The sequence below is a fragment of the Rhyacophila brunnea genome, unplaced genomic scaffold, assembly GCF_057557595.1.
Source record: "Rhyacophila brunnea isolate RB1 unplaced genomic scaffold, BYU_Rbru_1.0 scaffold_1, whole genome shotgun sequence".
NCBI classification, from domain to species: domain Eukaryota; kingdom Metazoa; phylum Arthropoda; class Insecta; order Trichoptera; family Rhyacophilidae; genus Rhyacophila; species Rhyacophila brunnea.
This window is the reverse complement of record NW_028232751.1, coordinates 7,132,484-7,150,187: the sequence shown is the minus strand read 5'-3', so window position 1 is coordinate 7,150,187 and position 17,704 is coordinate 7,132,484. Positions and strand designations below refer to the sequence as shown.

Sequence of the window (17,704 nt, the reverse complement as noted above, 5' to 3'; positions counted from 1 at the left end):
TTCCTATTCCATTCATCCGATTGCAATAAAGCTTTCGTCAGTAATTGTACCAACACCCGCGAAGGTTTCTGAATTAGTACAACCATCTTCTTCTTCTATTCTATCTTCTTCTATTTGTATGCGTTCCTATTCCATTCATCCGATTGCAATAAAACTTTCGTCAGTAATTGTGCCAACACCCGCGAAGGTTTCTGAATTAGTACAACCATCTTCTTCTTCTATTCGTATGCGTTCCTATACCATTCATCTGATTGCAATGAAATTTTGATCAAGTGTTGTGCTCACGCCCGCAAAGGTTTATGAATTGATACAACTATTTTCTTCTTCTTTTTCTTCTATTCGTATGCGTTCTTATACTATTCATCCGATTGCGATGACATTTTGACCAGTTGTTGTGCGCACGCCCGCGAAGGTTTCTGAATTAGTACAACCGTCTTCTTCTTCTTCTATTCGTATGCGTTCCTATACCATTCATCCGATTGCACTGAAATTTTGATTAAGTATTATGCTCACGCCCGCAAAGGTTTCTGAATTGATACAACCATTTCTTCTTCTGTTTCATCTATTCTATCTTCTTCTATTCGTATGCGTTCTTATACCATTCATCTGATTGCGATGAAATTTTGACAAGTTGTTGTGCGCACGCCCGCAAAGGTTTCTGAATTAGTACAACCATCTTGTTCTTCTTCTATTCGTATGCGTTCCTATACCGTTCTGAATTAGAAAATCATCATCTTCTTCTATTCGTATGCGTTCCTATACCATTCATCCGATTGCGATGAAACTTTTGTCAGAAGTTGTGCGCACACCTGCAAAGGTTTCTAAATTAGTATTATATAAAATACAAAGTTTGTTGTTTGTTTGTACCATCCAATTTTGGTTTTTCACTGCATATTAATAGCATTAATAACGTTTGCATATTTTGGGTTCGATTTTAATTTAGTGTTCTTTTGTTTGACCTTTACTCTTATTAGAATTATTTTCATATTGCCATATTGTATTACACAGATATTTTAATATTAAAAAAATAATTACCTCTTATTATTTTTTAAATATTTAAGATAAATATAACCACGTAGCGATCCTGTGCGAAGCCGGGTACTTCAGCTAGTGAAATATAAAAAAAGTTTTTCTTACAAACAATATAATCTTTACTATTGAATCTTATTTCGATTCTATTATTGACGGTATAGCTTGATATTAAGTTGGGCTATTAGAACCATATCACGCCTAGATGCATCAAAAATTATAACATTTCTTGACGGGTAGGTAGCGAATCATGGTACCTTACGAAGGTCCAGAGCAACTGTCTACTGCAGTGCTCCGTAACCGGTGCACTGCGGCACACACTGGTGTGCCGCGAGACGATGCTAGGTGTGCCGCGGTGCAATACCCAAATTTGCGTACATGGCTGATAATATATTTGAGAACCTGCATGAACTTAATAAAACAATGCAAGGTCAGAGTGAAAATATATTGACGTGCTCTGATAAATTAGAAGAATTCGAAAATAAACTCGAACTTTGGCAGGAGTTGAAGACAAGGATTTCTACAAATGTTCCAAAGGAACTACCAGACCACCATTGAAAACAAGCAATTAACTTTCAACTTTGCTGCAAAAGAAATTTCATCAGTACTTTCATACAATCAATGGGACTGCAGACGAAACCCTTGTGCAACCAATGCCGAAAATTCTATAGAAGCGCTTTTCCTATAGATTGGAGAGAAATTTGTTGAATTGATTAACGACGGGACGCTAAAACTGAACTTCGCCGATGTTACATTGGCTATTTTCTGGATTTCGATTAATAAAGAAAATCCCTGGATTTCTGACAAGTCTCCAAGAAAAGTGAGATTAGCTTACTGATACAATATTATGAGATTGCAAATTTTCTCCTGTAAGTAACTGTTAACACAATTTTAGGCTAAACTCACAAAAATACCACAAAGTCTTCATTTTCGATCTTCATAAAATTATACCTTGTATAATACCTGTACACTTACAATTTCCATTATTGGCAACCATTATTGACATTGAAAATATGTGATATAAATATGAAATTGTAAATATGATAATCTTGTGTATATTGAGCATTTGAAACAACTTCAATACCTAATTTATATAATTGAAATTAATTGATGCTGAAATTAAATTACAAGAAAATCTCATAGACTGCAAAATGAAACGAAAGCTCATGATGTCCAAAACAAAAATAATTTTTGGATAAACAGCGAAATAGCGTGTTCATCTTTGTACCGCTCTAGAGCAGTGGTTCCCAAAGTTGACTGGGCTCCGACCCATCTAACAAAAATTTCCAATCTTGGGACCCACCTCTTAGCTGTCGTAGAGAAAAGAGGACATAAATATTGGTAATGCTCAGATTCCCTAGTGGCGAGTCGTGGAACTACTTAATGCTGTCTTATTTGTTCTAATTGAACTAAAAAAAATATTTTTTATAAGTGTTACCAATATGAATGAAAGACTGTTGAAATAAGAAGCACAACTTAAATAAAAAAAAACTTATTACTTAAATACATACACCTGCAAGGTTTTTTTACAAAATTATTTCAATGGGAAGGATGTATTTGTTTCTTCTTTTTCTTCATTACAGTTTTAGCATCAACTTCAACTTTAGTTACTTTTAATCGCAGTGAGTTTGATATATCAAATTTATTTCGGTATTTAGTTTTAATGTTAACCATAGCCGAAAATCCGACCTCACATAGATATGAGGTAGTAAAGGGGAGGAGGACTTTCATAGCTTCATCGAACAGGCAAGGATAATTATCAGCAACTGAGAGCCAGAATTTCGTTAACTGTTTACGAGTGAAACTATTTTTCAGTGACATATCTTTTGATAAATCAATGAGTTCTTCACTTGCTTTTGTTGACATACTAGTTGGTAAGTCGTCTTGAAATGGGTTACAAATCCAACGCAATGAATCAAACTTTTTCATCTCTTCCCCAAAATAGTCATCAAAGTTATTTATTAACAGTGATAAATGACTGGAAATTTCAGACAGTACGTTCATCTTAGGCTGCACTTGATTTTCAATAATAAAACTTTCAAGTGTTTCAAAACAATCATACTTGCCATTCTCACAACTCTTACAACTTTTCCACAACATAAGCTTTTCATGAACGCTCGAATTTTTTCGTGAACTGCAAAAATGTCTGATCCGTTTGATCAATTTCAATTTTTAGGAATTATAAATAGCTGAATGAAATATCAAATTTATCACTTCCTATTTTTTTTAATTCACGTATACAGTGGCTAGGGCCCACTCAATATTCGCTCGCGACCCATTGGTGGGTCGCGAACCATAGTTTGGGGAACCATGCTCTAGAGCCTAGTACCCACGTACGTTCTTGCTGGACGATTTTGCTCGATCGAGCATGTTGACTTGTAAGCATGCTCGTCGTTGTGTCCACACAGTCGGGCAACTCGACACAAGACGCTGTGAGGCCACCGTCGCACCGCCACGACTTCGACCACGAGTGAGAACGAGGCCACACTAGCCTTGCCGGTCCTGTGCGTCCTCACTCCCTCACTCAAATTACATCGAGCAAGAATTACGGACCTTCAATCTTTTTCACATAGCGCAATTTGTTCGATGTCGAACAAAAAACCATCGTGCCAGATGGCAAACCATTGAGCAAGCGTGTGTACTTACTATAGGAGTGGGCTTATTCGTAATTTATTGCATCCTTCTTGTTTTACCTTGTTGAATGTAGTTTAAGTCAGGTTATTGATCTGCTCCCAATAATTGCTCATACTTGTCTCGATGCTGTGGATGTAGGCGATATTCAGTTATAGCTGACATTGCAGCCAGACATTAAGGGGGGACATGCACAGCGTAGGTCAAAATGGAACTTTTATTGCATTTTCAAACCATGATCCTGGACATTCCTTAAACGTTGTAGATAATCTATTTATATAATTTTGAAGCCTTATTATCCTTTATATTTATTTTAAACATTTGATGACTGCAAAAAGTATTTTTATTACATAAAATAGTGTTCTTTTAAATCTCTCGCTCTAATTTTTTACAATATAGTCATATTTCAGTACATGAATGTGCAGCGGTGTTAAAATTTTTTACGTTTATTAATTTTTAAACGCATTTATAAAACCATTAGTATAATTTATGACGAGATAATTTTTGTAAAATATTTACGATAAAAAATTATATTGATAATCTCTGTGATCCCAAATTTGACAAGAATTAGGCATTTTATTATTCAAAAAATGGGCAAGATTAACACATTTGAAGATAATTCTAAAGATAATAATTATAAGCTATGTTTTTGACCATTTAAGTGTAATAAACATTCTGCGAATAATGATTGCTTTATAATAATTATTGACCTAAGCATAAGGTAGTGTTTTTTTGAAATATGCCATTTCTTTTGTCATTCCTCAGTGGTTAAGCTACAACATACGGCCGTATCCATAAATTGTCAAACTAAAATTGAAGTAGGGAGTAAGATCATGTTGACACGCGTGTTTGAACGAGAGAAATAAAGAGATCTTATACAATATACTATTTCACAATATTTGTGAAGATGACATTTTTTATTGAACATAAATAATTTTAAAGCACCTTCGAAACACACCAGTTGGATTAATATTGCACCGGACAGGACATGAAGCTGTATTTTGGCCAAGCTGCGGAGGCCAATGACCAATATTAGTGAATCTTGTAAAATGCTTCAGATGAATTTTGGATAGTTAATTATTACACCCTAATTAGATAGGTGACTAAATTGGTAAAGCACATAAGCCGGAATCCAGTGTATACGGGTTCTAATCCTGTCTGGCGTCATATTTTTTCAAGCACCAATGTCTCCGAGGTGTTTTCAAATAATGTAAGTAGGTATGTTATGGTGAGTATTGTCATGTCCTGTCACGCATTTTCTTATCATAGGTATAAATAAAATATTGTTTTACACTGGCTGGCTCGCAATACTTTTATTATTAGAATTTAAATACAATAAAAAAACAGAATACATCTTGCAGTTTTTAAGTTCATCAGCTGAATGCAGAACTACATCAAGTCTTATGTCGGTGTTATCATATCGTAATATTCTCTCAGTTCAGACGGTGTCCTACCTAGTTATCTTCGTGGAGCGCATGTGGCACAGGTCCTGGTAGTTTATGGTACATCCATCGACATAACTAGGGTAATGACGTTATCGTGACATTAGTATCATACAGTTGCCTAGGTGCTGGGAAAATTCAAGGAAGGGCAATTATCCACTTTAGTTGCTTCAACAGGGATATGGCACTAATAAATAAATTTGTATTAAATAGGTAGGATATCTAGTTCCACTTTTGACTACAAAACAAAATCGAAATATTTTTATTATTTTTGGCTGTGACAGCTGACAGATGATTTTGACGTTAGCTAGTATTTACATAGGCAAAGACAACAGGCATTCATAGACTATATTATATTGCCAGCCGAAAACTAAATTAATTTTATTTATACGCTGTCACGATAAAATGAATAATAAGTACTAATAATTTTGTTTATCGTCTGTCTTGATATTGAACGTAGTAAAATTGAGATTTTTAAAGTTTAACTAGCGGAACATCAGCTTGCTCGTCATAAATTAATGTACAAACGAAACATTTATGCACGCAGGAGATCTAACGATACACTGAAAGCCATCAATTTTTCAAATAAACAATATAAATGTTATACTATGTGACATTGGAGTGGTGAGAATTGTTTTTCGACACAGTTTTGACTATTGTGAAAAGCTTCGCAATGGATATTTTGACGACACATTTATAAAAATACATACAGGTGCTCGCCAAATTGAAGCGCGAATATTTCAGATTGGTAAACGTATGGAGAAGAGGTAGGAAGGAAGCATTACAGTCAGGTTGTCTGTGTTACGAGACTCTTTTGACAGAACCATCCATACTGATGCGGTGAGATTCGTGATATTTTGACTGAGTACTTAGTGAAAATACAAAATTTCGAATTTTTCGCGTAATTTTAATGGAAAAACAATAAAAAATACATGAAAAAACATGCAATAAAATTACTCAAAGGTATGCATTTAAAAAATGTGGAAAAAAAATATTTGGTGTTAAAAGTTGACGGCCACTCAAACTCAAATTTCTAGCTTAATTTAAGAAATAAAAATTTTAAAAGACATTTAAAAAATTTAAATAAATGGACATTATCGTATGCACTTAACAAAAAAATTTTAAGGCAAATTTATTGGTTTAAGTATCAAGTCACTAAATTTTAAAAAAATAATATCTCTCACGATATAATCTCCAAAACAATAAAAGCACGTGTACAAAAGTAAGCCAATAATAGAAAAATTGATGACCTAATAAAAAGTTTGTTGGGTGGTTCTATCAAATATTTCATATCAAATATCTCACGCACTATACCTACGAGAAAAAAATTAAAAAGTATACAGAATTGCCCACTAGTTATGCGACAAGAGAATTCACTAAATTTTTTTTTTAAACCCACGCAGTCAGGTTTTGCAAACGAACTTCAAAATCAAATAGTGCGCTCAATATACGTGAAAAGGCAAAAAATAATCGTGCACTAACGCACTAGAGTTTACAATTTAAGTTTTTAAAATAATCTAAGTTTAGTGACACAAGTATCCAGCATTTAGCTGGGTCACCCAAATTGAAATGCGAATAACCCCCTTAATATGCGTTCAAAAACGAAATAAACGTATGCACAAACGTGTACTAACGATGCACAAACGAATGCACTCAAAAAAGTTGAAATTTCAACATTGGGTGACCCAACGTTTAGCTTGAACACCCAATTGAAATTGGAATTTTTCGGTTATTATAGGTGCACAAACGAAAAAAAATCGTGCACAAGCGTGCACTAACGATGCACAAACAAATGCACCCAAAAAAGTTGGAGTTTTAACATTGGGTGATCCAGGTAAATGGACCTGAAGAAATTATGATTTTTGTGATGATAAAAGTCACTTTTTACATGATTTTTTAAAAGACACGTCTTGTGAGATTATGTCAATATGCACGCTTTCACCAAACACAATCGTTGAATTTCATACATTTTTGTCAATCTACTGATATTATAAAGAAAAATCAAAAAATCTAGTGAATTTTGAAAATTTTAGTTGGCACCACTGTAATGATAATGTATATACTGGCAGCATTGATAAAAGGTTTACTTAACTCCCGCGCGTTTAGATGTCATTGTGATTGTTTTGTTTTATTAGGTTATCCTTCATTCCGTCAGAATAATCTTTTGAGTGAATAATTATAGTTGTCGATATGTCAGCTGAAAGTGGGACCGCCTCTCCGAACGCGAAGAAGATGGGACGAGCCCGATTACCGTTTCAAGTCATCGGGACTGATTCTACGAAGAAGCGGAAATTGTCTGTGCAAAATGATGTCACTGAACCGATTATCGTGAGTGACGACGAAGAGAAAACATCCACCCATGAAGAAAGTCCTGCGGACGATACCCTATCCTCAGTTAACGATCCACTGTCAGAAGACATGGTTAGCAAAAGTGCGTGTCCCCAACCCGAACAAACTCGAGTCTCGAACGCATTAAATGATTCATCTCAGTCAGATAAACTGGCGGAATGCGTCCGTTCACCGATGAGAAATGTCATACAGAACGAGGAGGAGTTCACGACGCCCGAAAGTGAGAATTCGGAAGAAAATGCTTGCCCCGATGCCACTTCGAATCAGGTATATTTTACTCCTCTTTGTGAAATTAATGTCTTGTCTTACGCCATCTAACTAATTTCTTCAGACATGCAAAGCAGCTTTAGCGAAATAGTTATTTGATAATATGATAAATAATATTGATTTCCGTATTGTTGAGTACTATTTGACAGGTGGTGAAAATTGGTTAATCTCAAAATGACTGCGCGGTGCAGTTTGTTTTTTTTCCAGCAGGTTCGCCGCTATCGTTCTACTGCGCAGGCGCAGATATCGCACAATCCAATTGTCGCGTGACAAAATTCACAAGTTTCTGAACTTTTTTAATCCATGCATGCAATCTTGCAATGTTACATCGTATTCACAAACGTTGATTTTGGATACCATATGGTACTGCAGTAAATTCTATCGGCCACTGTGCGAGAGAAATGGAACACCGTGTTTATACCACCTGCACGTTATCATAATTCAGACTGGAAATTTCTCATAAAAAAAAGTTGCACCTGTACCAATGTACCTATGCTTTGAATTCGACTGAGATATTGATTCTGAAAACTCATAAGCCATACATAGAATGAAGAAAAGTCTAAATATCTGTTGCATCTAAGATTCATTATAGAAATTATTGTCACATCGTCTTTTTAATAGCACCTGTTTTGGTGGCCACCGTCAAATCTGAAACTATCGGTGTATTTGGAAAAATACTCTTCCAATGTTATCTATTATGGAACGTGCTGTGAAACACTAGTGTCTGGTTCGACTGCCAGTTGTGAACTTATCTTGATAGATGGACAAATATCTGTTGCAGATTTTATGTTGTGATTGATTAATCCTCAGGTTGCATTACCACCGGAAAGCGCTGAAGAAAAGGTGACCCCTCCTTTGAAGGTTGATGATTTCGTGTATGCAGCCCGCCATTCCATCTACAGTGCTTGGGTGCCAGCCACCATCGTGAAGATACGGCCTAAAGGGACTCTCGTGAGTCAATTCAATTGATTTATTATTGGTCTTTGGCAGTTAACATCCGTGGTGAAATATTTTGCAATATTTTGTTTATCTTTGCATAATGGTAAAACAATGGATCTGCTTGGTTTACAGCTCTCGAATGGAACAGAGGCACCATTCTCTATGATGCATGTGAAGTTTGAACCGATGACTCCGGGCAAAAACTTTTTCGTGAAGGAAGTGAGTGGCCGACAGGTGGCGACCATGCAACCCTCTACATATAGATACTCCATTGGTAACTGTCCTTTTTCACAATGTAATTAAAATATTGTTGCATTTGTCAAAAATCGTGTCATTTTTTATTTATTTCTTCGATGACAGAATCTAGTTGGCTTAAAGAGAATGTAGGCCAAACATGTGGGTGAGCCAGTTCCAACAGAGGCTGCATGATACTCTTTCTAATCCTGAATAAGTCATATCAGTATTGGCTGAAAGCATCTGTTCTCAAAGTGCAGCATTATGATGGTTTTTAATACATGATGTTACGTGTAATCTTAATAAGATACCATAACTCACTACCTACTCTACGGCGGCTCGCACCTACAAATTCGACTTGACTGCAACATGTTAATTTTATTGGCATTCACAACACATGTAATTTAATTGTCGGTTGAAAAAGCATCTGTTGTCACATGCAACATAGTTAGAATGTTGCTGAATGTATTTGGAAAAGTCACCGCTAAGTGCGAGGGTTGAAATAGGTGGCATTTGGTTTTGATCATCTTCATCCAACGCTGCTCTAGCTGTTCTCGGTCAGACGCCTCATCTTCTATGATCATAGTTAATTTCTCAAACATAGGTTTTGATATCTGTGGTTTTCATATTAACTACGCGGACTGTTTGCAGGCACCAGAGTGATAGCTCTCTTCAAGGATCAGACACAGCAGAAGAAAAAGGATGCCTATTACTCTGGAGTCATCGCTGAGATGCCAGCGGTCGCCAATATGTTCAGGTTAAATATTATACTGTATAATCTTCACCATTGCAGTACCATACTATGGCATAAAGGTAGTGCGTTCGGCTGATAACCAAACAATCGGTGGCTCGAATTTAATCGAGTGCGTTTTTTTTCGTGTGAAAAAATAAATTATGTGTAAGGCATAAAAGACAATTATAAATTGAAATGATTCTATAGATGGCAGTGCGACCATAATGCCGTCAGGCGTTGAAAAATCATATTTCTTTTGGGCAAGAGGGCATGATTTCTGTATGGAAGATACATCCCTCTGGAGGGCGATTTACGAATGAAGCACTATGACCGGTTGCGCAACGTAAGCGCAAGCCTACTGCAACGAAGTATATTAAAAGTCAACCGGTATGCAATTGAAGTATTCACGTTTTGGCAGTAGAGGCGCTAGCAACTCTCCATTTGACATTTATTAAACGTCAGAAATTCGTACGTAGTATAGAAGAGGCTGTTATTCTATTTTTTCTATCTTTTACATAACTATTACCGCTGAAAGTATTATTTTGTGTTTAAATTCTCATTTAAATATTTATTATGATTTTGTAATACAGAAACACACATGTTTGTTTGCAAAATACAACAGAAATTCTGTGTTGTAATATTGTTATATTGGAGACGTAACTAGCTTGTTTAAAGATTAATTGGCTACGTACTTCAACAATGAATGGTTTAATAATGCAACGTTAACGGTAAGTACTGATTAAATATGAAGTCATTACCAAAATGGATAAAAATGTTATTTAATTTCCATGAAATTCAGAAGAGTTCCGTCATGATATGTTTACTTTCTATCTTACTCTAACGCATCGTTCGAAGCTCTATACACATACTATAAAATTTTACGTACTTCAGTTAAAGCGGTTCGGTGACGTGTTTTGCAGTGCTTCATTCGTGAATTGCCCTCCTGGCATAAATCCGCTGATTTATTCCAATTATCAAACTGAAAACTGTAGATTAGTAGCAATCTGATTTTGTTTACAGATACCTGGTATTTTGTGATGATGGCCACGCACAGTATGTGAAGCACACGGACGCAATACGAGTGTATGAAATGTCGCAACATGTATTTGAGGACGTCTGCGCCGACTCGAGGGACTTCATCAAGAATTATTTGTCCACTTTCCGCGACAGAGTCATGGTTGAAGTGCAAGCCGATGATGTTATTAAAGTTGAATGGAAAGGTTAGTAATTCAATGAATTTATTTGTGGCACCAATACGAAGAACCCGAATTAATGTAATTTGGATTTAGTTCTATTTTCTCTTCTTGTTTGACTATGTCCGTCCCTTAGTTGGCACATATGGACACTACACAGTTTTTCCTAGAACCCCTGTCGCTTTCACATCAGCCCCTATATCCTCAATTGTGGCGTACTGCATGTCACATATTATATATTCACTGTATTCAACATAATTATAGAACTTCTGCATTTGTCACGTCCATAGCAAAATCTCATTATAATTTTTGCCCATGCGAATGGTGAACTGTATCTTTGTGTGAAAAAGCTAGTTTTCCATTTCAGGCAAATGGTGGTCGTCAAGAGTATTGGCCGTGGACAGTTCATTGGCACTGTTGCAGTTCAGCGAAGAGTTGGACGAGCGGGTGGTTCGAGAGGAGTGGCTGTACCGAGGGAGCAATCGGTTCCAGCAGCTCTTCTTTGGCGCTACGTCCGACACAAACAAGGTCTTTATTTTTATTTCATCATCTCCAGTTATCAGAATTACAACGCTTGACAGTAATCAATGTGTGCAGATGCAATTTTTTCCCATGTGCAAGCAGTATGGCTATTGTGTTTATTGTCAATGGCACCGCTACTTGAAATTTATAAATATTTGTTATAAATAAGTTATGTTATAACAAGTCGTAAATTATAAATTTTTTCACAGTACCTACACATTGAAAACATTCAAGCGGGTTTTGTGAATGTGGGACCTTGTAAAATGCTCCAAAATGTTAAGGGTAATGATAAAGAAATTTATTGGTCCCCTAATTGCATTCATGGGCATGAGCACCAAATCTCACCATGTTATGAAAACTATCATATTTCAAAGCAATCCACTTGAGTAACACTAATATGAAGACCAATTAATATTTTCTTTGAACAGTGGCATGCTTGACTAAAAAACTTTTTATCTTTATAAAATCATACTGAAAAATATTCTAAATACAGTAAAACCTTGGTATTTCGAACGCCGTAAAATTGAAATTCGCTCTAAAATGAATATTTTCCCGATTTTTACCACCCAAAATTGTTTTCTCTTACAAAAAGTTCGTTATAAATCGAAGTATTCGTTATTTCGTAATTCGAAATGAATTTTGGTCCGCACAAGCAATTATTATTCGTATAAATCGAAGTTTATTTTTGTTTACTCAAAATATTTTGAAATGCATACATATTCCCGCCAGCTGTGGGCGAGTCAGTGGTTAGTTATTATTATTATCTACTGTTATAACGATGATGCATCGGCGTCGGGTAGGGACAGGCACGCACACTGCACAGCTGAGTAGGTTTCATTCGTTATCAACCCACGGCTGCGCTCCACGTGCAGTACATATTATCATACAAAATTATCGATGCAATAGAAAACAAATAAACGCGTGTATTCGTAATACCCGTGTATTTATATTAGTAGTTAGTCTCGTTGTTTTTATATGTGGCTACAGACATTTTTTTATATTGTATACCTGTACCTGTGTTTATCGATAGTGTTTCGGACTGGCGGTTTACTCGTATTTTGCTTATTTACGACATTTATTTATCGATAGTGTTTCGGACTGGCGGTTTACTCGTATTTTGCTTATTTACGACATTTATTTATCGATAGTGTTTCGGACTGGCGTTTTTTTGACTTGTGTTTTTCTTGTATGTTGCTCATTTACGACATTTGTTTATCGATAGTGTTTCAGACTGGTGTTTTCTCATATTTTGTTTATTTACGACATTAATTTAGTGTTATTAACTCAAGACAGACTTTATTATTTTATATTTGTAACAGTGGCTGATGTAGTTAAAAAAACATAATTATAAGGCTCTTACGATCGCCGAAAAAATAAATTTGTTTCATGATGTCGACAATAAAGTTGACAGCAACGGAAAGCTGGGAATTAAATACAGCATACTGATACCAGATGAAGGTCTCCCACAGGAGACCACCTCAAAGGGCGGACCGAACTATCAACTTTCCCAAAAACACCACAGCCTACGTCCACTCTTCGCACCCTCACTGAAATTTCCGACTTTTTCGTCTGCGCCCCCGCCAAAATTCAAACAGACTGACACAAACTACCGAAAACGGCTGCTCGAAACAGCGCCGCCATGTGATAAAGAAATCTGTCGGAAAAACAGGTTCGCGACCGATAGAACAACAGCGCCATGACGCCGCAGATCCCAGACTTTTGATGCGCGCGGAAGACATCTTCTCGCCTCGGACGTCGAACAGTCAGCATCTCCAACCGAAAAAAAGCCAACACACAAGCATGTCCAGCCAAAAAAAACCACGTCGGCAGCCCGCCAAGCCGCAAGCATCTTTAGCCAGAAAAACCGCGTCGGCTGCCCGCCAAGCGCAAGCTCTTCTTGCCTCGGACGCCGTACAGCCAGCAATTTTGAGTTCAAGTTTTGACGACACTTGATCCATAATTATTTTGAACCACCCAAATATAGGGTGAATGATATCGATCCCATTATTTATGCTGCGATTTTTGACATGAACGTTTTAGTTGATATATTTGCCTGAGTTTGATGGTTGGGTCGCATTTAGGCTTGTAGTATGTAGGCATTTGGTAGAGGGTGAAAGTTTACATCGTATCACCATCTTACATAGTAATAACAATGCTTTGATATTCAATCGAGTTGTTGCCGGGTAAAAAGCTTTTCATCAGAACACGCAAAAATACAAAACTTAACCATAAAAATAATAATTCACTCTCACTCATCATCAGTTGGAGTCATTATTTAAGTTAATTTAATTTGTGAATTGATAAAACTTTTTTTATTGTTTCAGAAGAAATAGAGAAGCCTGCTGATCTGAATCAACGCGTTATTTTGAAACCTCATATGAAGATTGTGTCTGATGCTGATGAGCCAGTAGAACGAAAACAAGTAAAACAGCACTAAAAGCAAAACCGGTGCTCTCTTTTCAAGATGAAGATAATGATGTTGAATTATAGCTCAGGTGGGAATGATAAAAAGTTTATTCCTAGTAATATCTTTGTTGATTTATTTTGTTCATCGCGCATTGCTTTAATATTAATTATATAAATGTTTCACTCATAATCAGCGATCATCGTTTTAGATGAATGTGGATAAGTCAATTATTATAGTTTGGTTTACGCAACATTACGTTTCAGTAATTTGATTGATTATTGTGTTTCAACTGTCTGCATAGGTAATAAAATAGTACAAAACCTTTAAAGATAGTAAAGCATTCAATTTCATATTGTCATGTTGGTAAAAATTGTATTTGCGTAAGTGATATCATTGTAATGGCTATCATGGAATTCTGTCAAAAAAATTATAAGAAAAGAAGTCTTATCACTTATTAATATGTAATTATGGTATTTTTTTGTTATTTCTGCTTATATATTGCGCTGTCTTTTTTTGTTACTGTGGGATGATTTGATTAATAAAAACTGTTAATGTTAAATTATCTGAAATAGCACTATTATGTGTCTCTGTAAACCTAATTTCAAAATATGTATGTACCTACTTAATATGTTTTTGCCTGTTGCGAATAATATGCATTGTCACATATTCTGGTTGCTTAAACATTCTCCCAATGTCGATAATCTTGGCACATAAAGATTAGAAATGGATAATTTGTATGTAGGTATAGCAGAAGATTTACACTTTTTTTGTGACTTTTCAAAATATACTATGCTAGCGAATGATTAAAAATCGATCTTTGAAACTGATACATACGTACATATTTGAAAAATAGACAATCTATAATTAATGAACCATTTAACCGAATGTGTGCCACAAACATATTTACGCGCTCTACATTTCCGAGTGCACAAGTCTGGCTATAGGAAATGGGCATGTATATGCTCATTATAGTAGGTTGATTGTTTTAATTTATTTAATATATTGTACGCACACTGCCATCTCTGAAGTCATTGTGAAATATTTAACCTAAAAAGAAGTTTGTATGATACTCTTAATACATTTCCAAAAAAAATATGTTTATAAAATTAACAACCCAAAAATATTTAAAAGCAATTCAACAATAATTGGTGGTATAATATACGTGGTATTTCAATCATTATCATAACCGGTCTGGATCAATTTACTCTTCCCGGTCCTATGTATTGTTATATTTATCAGAATTAGTGATATCATTTTTTTATTTATTTCACCAACCTGGATCAATCCACTGCTGGATGTAGGTTATCCCAACACGATTCTAAAAGCTTAATATGTATTAATTATTACGATAATATGTATGTTTTTATTATTTTTAGTCTAATATACTTTTTTTTCCTCACACGATTGGTTGTTTTGAGTTCTTAAATTTTTACAGGTTATCTATTACCTGACTAAATAATTATTGTTTATTCCAAACCTACAGAACGTATCAATCCATATATAGGCAATATTTCCTTTTGAATAGTTTATCAAAGTCACAAATGGATTTTGGTCTTGTGTATTTCTCATAAAATAATGATACAGAGAGAATGGCATTATTAGGTTACCAGTGGTCAGAATCGCCATTAGTGTCGCAATGGGACAGTATTGCTCACATTGTCTTATTCTTGAATAATTAATGATCGTCATATATTTGCCTTGATACGGTAATTTTTATTTTATGTTCCATATAATCCATACATAATAAATAATCTTTTGAAACCAAAGTTTATGAATTTTAATATTCCCTGTCACCCTGTCATATTTATTTCGAGGAAACAAGATGAGAGGGAATGCGAACTCCAATCACTGTATCTGCAGTGTAGTATTTATTGTCAACCGTACTATAATAATATTATAGTGCAATGTTATAACTTTAATTCTGCAAAAAATGTAAAATACTATAATTTTGAAGATGAAAAATGTTCCCGTACCATAGTTTTTCAGAAATACTATATTTTTTACACCTTTGTACTATAATTAGCATAGAAAAAGGTGGTAACACTGGCAGTGTGGCATGTATATATTTTTAAATTGGTTCTACATGTGCTCCTATGTAGATCTGGGCCTGGGATTTTTGTTTTCACGAGAAATGGACATTAGTCGTTTGCTCAACCTATTGGGTAATGTAATTTTAAAAGGTGCTATAACCACAGACATCTCACATCTTATGTACAAATGTATGGCAATATTTGTAATTATTTCAAATGACATATTATGTCTTTCCTACAGACTTTCCCTTACTTTTCAAACATTACTTTACAATAGAAACTACACACTATTTAGGTGGGAATGTCTGAATACAGTAGAGTCCCGGTTATCTGACATAATTTAATTTAATTAGGCACCTTTACAGTCTACATACAGTGTGAAAATATTATATTTCTATTTGGCGTTAACATAATATTTACAAAAGGTATAATTAGTATATTTTGGATTCGTATTTACGGGACAAATCGAATTTATTTAGCCAGGCAGTACCTACTATAATAAATTCTAACATAGTCAGGTGCACCATAATAATTTCCAAAAGGTAATCTTTATATCAGAGTCAGACAAATGAATTCAGAATTCAAAACTCACCAACTTCGTCCAACCGGGTTGACAATATCCAGTGTATACTGGAAAAACAAGAGTAGATCTAACAAAAATATTCCTCGTTGGGAACCCATGAAGGAGGTCAATGATTCTATCTCTACCCGGCCGCCTTCCATACTATAATCGGACACCCCAGAATACATAAAATGTAAAGTATGAAAACTCCCGCAAAACTTTCTGGGAAAATGTAAGAATGACATTAGAAAAAAACTATAATAAATAAACAACAATAATTACACATTCTTTTGTGTACTGAAAATGGCAATATCAAACAATAATAAGTTTAAGTTATGTGTCAGTCAACCCTTCCGTCCGGTGATAATCAAAATTCTGCATCTACATTCCATCAATATTGATGACTACCCATTCTGATGTGCTGCTAGAATTAACTCTCAACAGATAATGGGGAACCTGGATACGACGGGCTTCTTATATGGTGACCGCGGTCTGAAATGAAAAAGAATCATCAATTAAGTAGTACCCACTCGACACACTTAAAGCAGTGTTTACATTCATACGCCTCACAGTTACAGTACACTCAAATACATTATTTTATCATTACTTACTACTACTACTTCACCATGTTCGATCCTTAGAGGATCATAATATGGGCCTCCACGGAGTGGAGTTTGTATTAACACTCCCGTTGCCACGATGGTCTCGCAGTAGAGAAATGACCTTAAATCATAGATACCCCACTTATTATTATGTATATAAACGTCTACTTTTAGCTATTTGTAGATAAAATATTTAGGCATAAAAAGAAAAATATGTAGGTAGTTGAATTGAATGTCTTATATGTAAAATTAATCATTTTTCGAAAGTCTAATCAATATTTTGATAAGACAGTGACAGGGCTATCTAGAAAGATATACGTTAGAGAAACGCGCATAATAGTAATGTAAACATGAGACAATATTTTAAAATGTCATTTGATAGTCAGAGATAGAAATTTATGTCTTTGTTCAACATAATTCTGTGAAGGATGCATTCAGCCATAGCCTCCCACAATATATCGAACCTTGAATTATAAATTTTTCAAATGCATCTGACGATAAACGCCAAAGCAACCCTTGATGTAATGTTATTAGTGTTCATTTTAGCAAGTCAACTTCGCTTTATATGTCGTTTATTCTACAATACTGACCTGAAGGGCTCAGTTTTATTGAGCCCCTAATAAAAAAAAAATGTACCCGGATTTTGAACACAGACCCTTATTGCCAGGTATGTAAGAATTACATCGGTTTGTAGGCCATGTGCATTTGAAAACTTCGAGCGACCTAAAAAAAAACATACTATTATTTGGGTGCACAGCGGGCAG

The 17,704-nt window shown here is 35.2% G+C and overlaps 1 protein-coding gene and 1 long non-coding RNA gene across 2 annotated transcripts; one reads left to right on the top strand and one right to left on the bottom strand.

The window, feature by feature from the left end:
• Nucleotides 1-7,187: 7,187 nt before the first annotated feature.
• Nucleotides 7,188-15,164, top strand: LOC147079437 (histone-lysine N-methyltransferase eggless-like). Its single transcript, XM_085941012.1, has 7 exons — nucleotides 7,188-7,718; nucleotides 8,529-8,669; nucleotides 8,790-8,931; nucleotides 9,543-9,648; nucleotides 10,645-10,844; nucleotides 11,185-11,345; nucleotides 13,664-15,164. Exons 1-7 carry the CDS (start codon nucleotides 7,293-7,295, stop codon nucleotides 13,670-13,672), a joined length of 1,185 nt encoding a protein of 394 aa, XP_085797138.1. The 5' UTR covers nucleotides 7,188-7,292; the 3' UTR covers nucleotides 13,673-15,164.
• Nucleotides 15,165-16,693: 1,529 nt separating this feature from the next.
• LOC147079436 (uncharacterized) lies at nucleotides 16,694-17,663 on the bottom strand. Its single transcript, XR_015069500.1, has 3 exons — nucleotides 17,531-17,663; nucleotides 16,950-17,061; nucleotides 16,694-16,830 (listed from the first exon to the last, which is right to left on the bottom strand). It is a non-coding gene; the product is annotated as an uncharacterized LOC147079436 (long non-coding RNA).
• Between the last annotated feature and the right edge of the window lie 41 nt (nucleotides 17,664-17,704).

Excerpts from the sequence above, each read along its gene's own strand:
- LOC147079437 (XM_085941012.1), top strand. The coding sequence starts at position 7,293 with ATGTCAGCTGAAAGTGGGACCGCCTCTCCGAACGCGAAGAAGATGGGA. Across the intron at positions 9,649-10,644 it reads GCGGTCGCCAATATGTTCAG|ATACCTGGTATTTTGTGATG; the intron begins GTTAAATATTAT and ends TTTTGTTTACAG. Across the intron at positions 10,845-11,184 it reads TATTAAAGTTGAATGGAAAG|GCAAATGGTGGTCGTCAAGA; the intron begins GTTAGTAATTCA and ends TTTCCATTTCAG.